Genomic DNA, 2,038 nt, shown 5'->3' with positions numbered 1-2,038 from the left:
GGCTGTGGGCCTTTCCAGGGGGCGAGCTTCCAGCCCATCAGTCCCAGGCAGTGCACCTGTTCTAAATCTGACTGTCACTCTTCCACCCACAGTAGAAGGCTCGCTACAGTCGGTGAGCTTTCCGCGACCCTCTCACCGGCCCCAAAGCACACAATGTGTCCGTGTGACACACAGTGGCCTGAGGAGGAGGACGCTGGGCACAGGTGGAGAGAGGAGCCTGCCTGGGGCTCAGGAGGTGGTCTCGGGTGGTCAGGTGGGAGCTGGGGAGGAGTGAGGAGTTGCATGGAAGAGGGTGGGGGATCCCAGGCGCCTGTGACCACATCCCAAGGCCGGTCCCACTGCTCCTCCACAGCGGGCAGCATTACCGAGCTGCTCGGCCCAGCTCCCCAGTCCTCTTGGTCAGCCCAGAGTGCCCGTTTTGGATGCAGTACGCGAACGAAGATGACACCCCTAAAGGGCTAATGCTCGAGCTGCCGCGGAGCAGGCGTCACGCCTGTTTTCACCCTTGTCAACTTTTCCCACGGTCCAAAATCCAGAGACCCCAATTTCCTTGTGCCGGAGGCTTACGAGCGCTCGATATTGGACTCACTCACTGCTTGGGGGCAGGGCGGAGGTGGGGGGGGGCACAGGGCTGGTCTCTGAGTTCCCTGCCTCTCTGCAGGGCTGTGTGCGCTGGGGGCTATGAGTGGGTGGGGGTACCTTGTGGTTTTGGTAGGAGGTCACCGAGATGAAGGAGGTCTCTGGGAACACGTGGGTGCAGAAAGCTGTGTTTTTGGAGCCGAAAGCGTTGTTCTCGTCTGCCTTCACAATGTGCAGCCGCGGCTGGTACTTGTGCATGGAGTTGAGGATGATCTGGAAGGGAAGGGTTTCATTGTGAGCTCCAGGATCCCACCCTCTGCTCCTTGGCTTCCCTCAGCAGGCCCTGGACTGGCTTTCATTCTCCCCAGATCCCAAGTCCAGGGCCTGACTGCCAGGAGATAGCCCAGAGAGCTCCTGCAGCTCTGGACTCAACTTCAGCCTCCAGGAGCCCCAAGGACTCGCTGGTGTTATGAGCTGTCTCACTGGGGCCATGGAGGTCAGTCCTTAACCATTTAGATGGTCCTAGTGACCTCCACGCAGGAGCCCTGGTGGTGTCCTGGTTACGCATTGGGCTGCTAACCACAAGGTCAGCAGTTCAAAACCACCAGCCACTCTGCAGGAGAGAGATGAGGCTTTCTACTGTAGTCTCAGAAACTCATCGGGGGCGGTTCTACCCTGTCCTATACGGTCCCTATGAGACAGGGAGTTCGATGCAGGGAGTTTGGTTTGGGGTGACTGCAGTGCAGGGTCGCAGGGGGACTCCATAGTTTGCGGTCAACTCTTGGGTGGGTTGTGGGGCATGGGTTCATCACTGTGGGACCTCAGTTTTCCTGTTTGGGAGACAGGACCGTGATATATAACTTCCATCCCTCGGGTTTTCTCCGCCAAGCTGGTCTCCCCTTGCCTCTGCCTCTCACCTCCTCCCTCTTCCGCTCTCCTCACCACCCATGCACCTCCTAGAAATGCCAGCCTGAGCCCAGCTCTCCGCGCCCGCCTCCCACATTTCTCAGCAGCACGGGCTGCTTCGAGGCTGGGGCTTTGCAGAGTAGGGGTGGGGAGAAGCTGAGGGACATGTCCCCCTCCGCCCGTCCCTGTAGCCACTCACTGTCTTCTCATTGTGCGCATCAACAGGGGCCTGCTGGCGAGGACAGGGGAGACCTGGATGCGGCCTGCCCTGCAGACATGCCCAAAGCAACCCCCAGCCTGGAGGAGCCCCATCACGGGCTGGAGTTCAAAGTGCAGAGGTAAGAGATAAAGGTCCTAAAATACTGCCAGAGGTCCAGGCTTCCAAGGTCCCTTGAGGACACAGGGGGGCTGGGTGGGGGAGAAGGGTCCCCCCCAGCCAAGTCAGGCTTAAGCATAGAGCACAGGGACTTGGCCTCAGGAGCTGCAGGGAGAAACACACAGTAGTGGCTGCCCCAAACCTGCTCCCTGCGGCTGTACCCCACGGTAGCGGCTA

At 59.8% G+C, this 2,038-nt stretch overlaps 1 protein-coding gene across 1 annotated transcript in view; it reads right to left on the bottom strand.

Moving 5' to 3' along the window:
- The window catches only part of TBX4 (T-box transcription factor 4), a 33,402-nt gene that overhangs the window by 4,273 nt on the left and 27,091 nt on the right, over positions 1-2,038 (bottom strand). Inside the window, exon 7 of the mRNA XM_045299292.1 lies at positions 700-852. Coding sequence (XP_045155227.1) covers positions 700-852 — 153 coding nt within the window. The remainder of the gene's footprint in view (positions 1-699; positions 853-2,038) is intronic.

The sequence above is a fragment of the Echinops telfairi genome, unplaced genomic scaffold, assembly GCF_000313985.2.
Source record: "Echinops telfairi isolate 266 unplaced genomic scaffold, ASM31398v2 ScPeMD7_7458;HRSCAF=8496, whole genome shotgun sequence".
NCBI lineage: Eukaryota > Metazoa > Chordata > Mammalia > Afrosoricida > Tenrecidae > Echinops > Echinops telfairi.
This window is presented reverse-complemented; position numbering and strand designations above follow the sequence as displayed.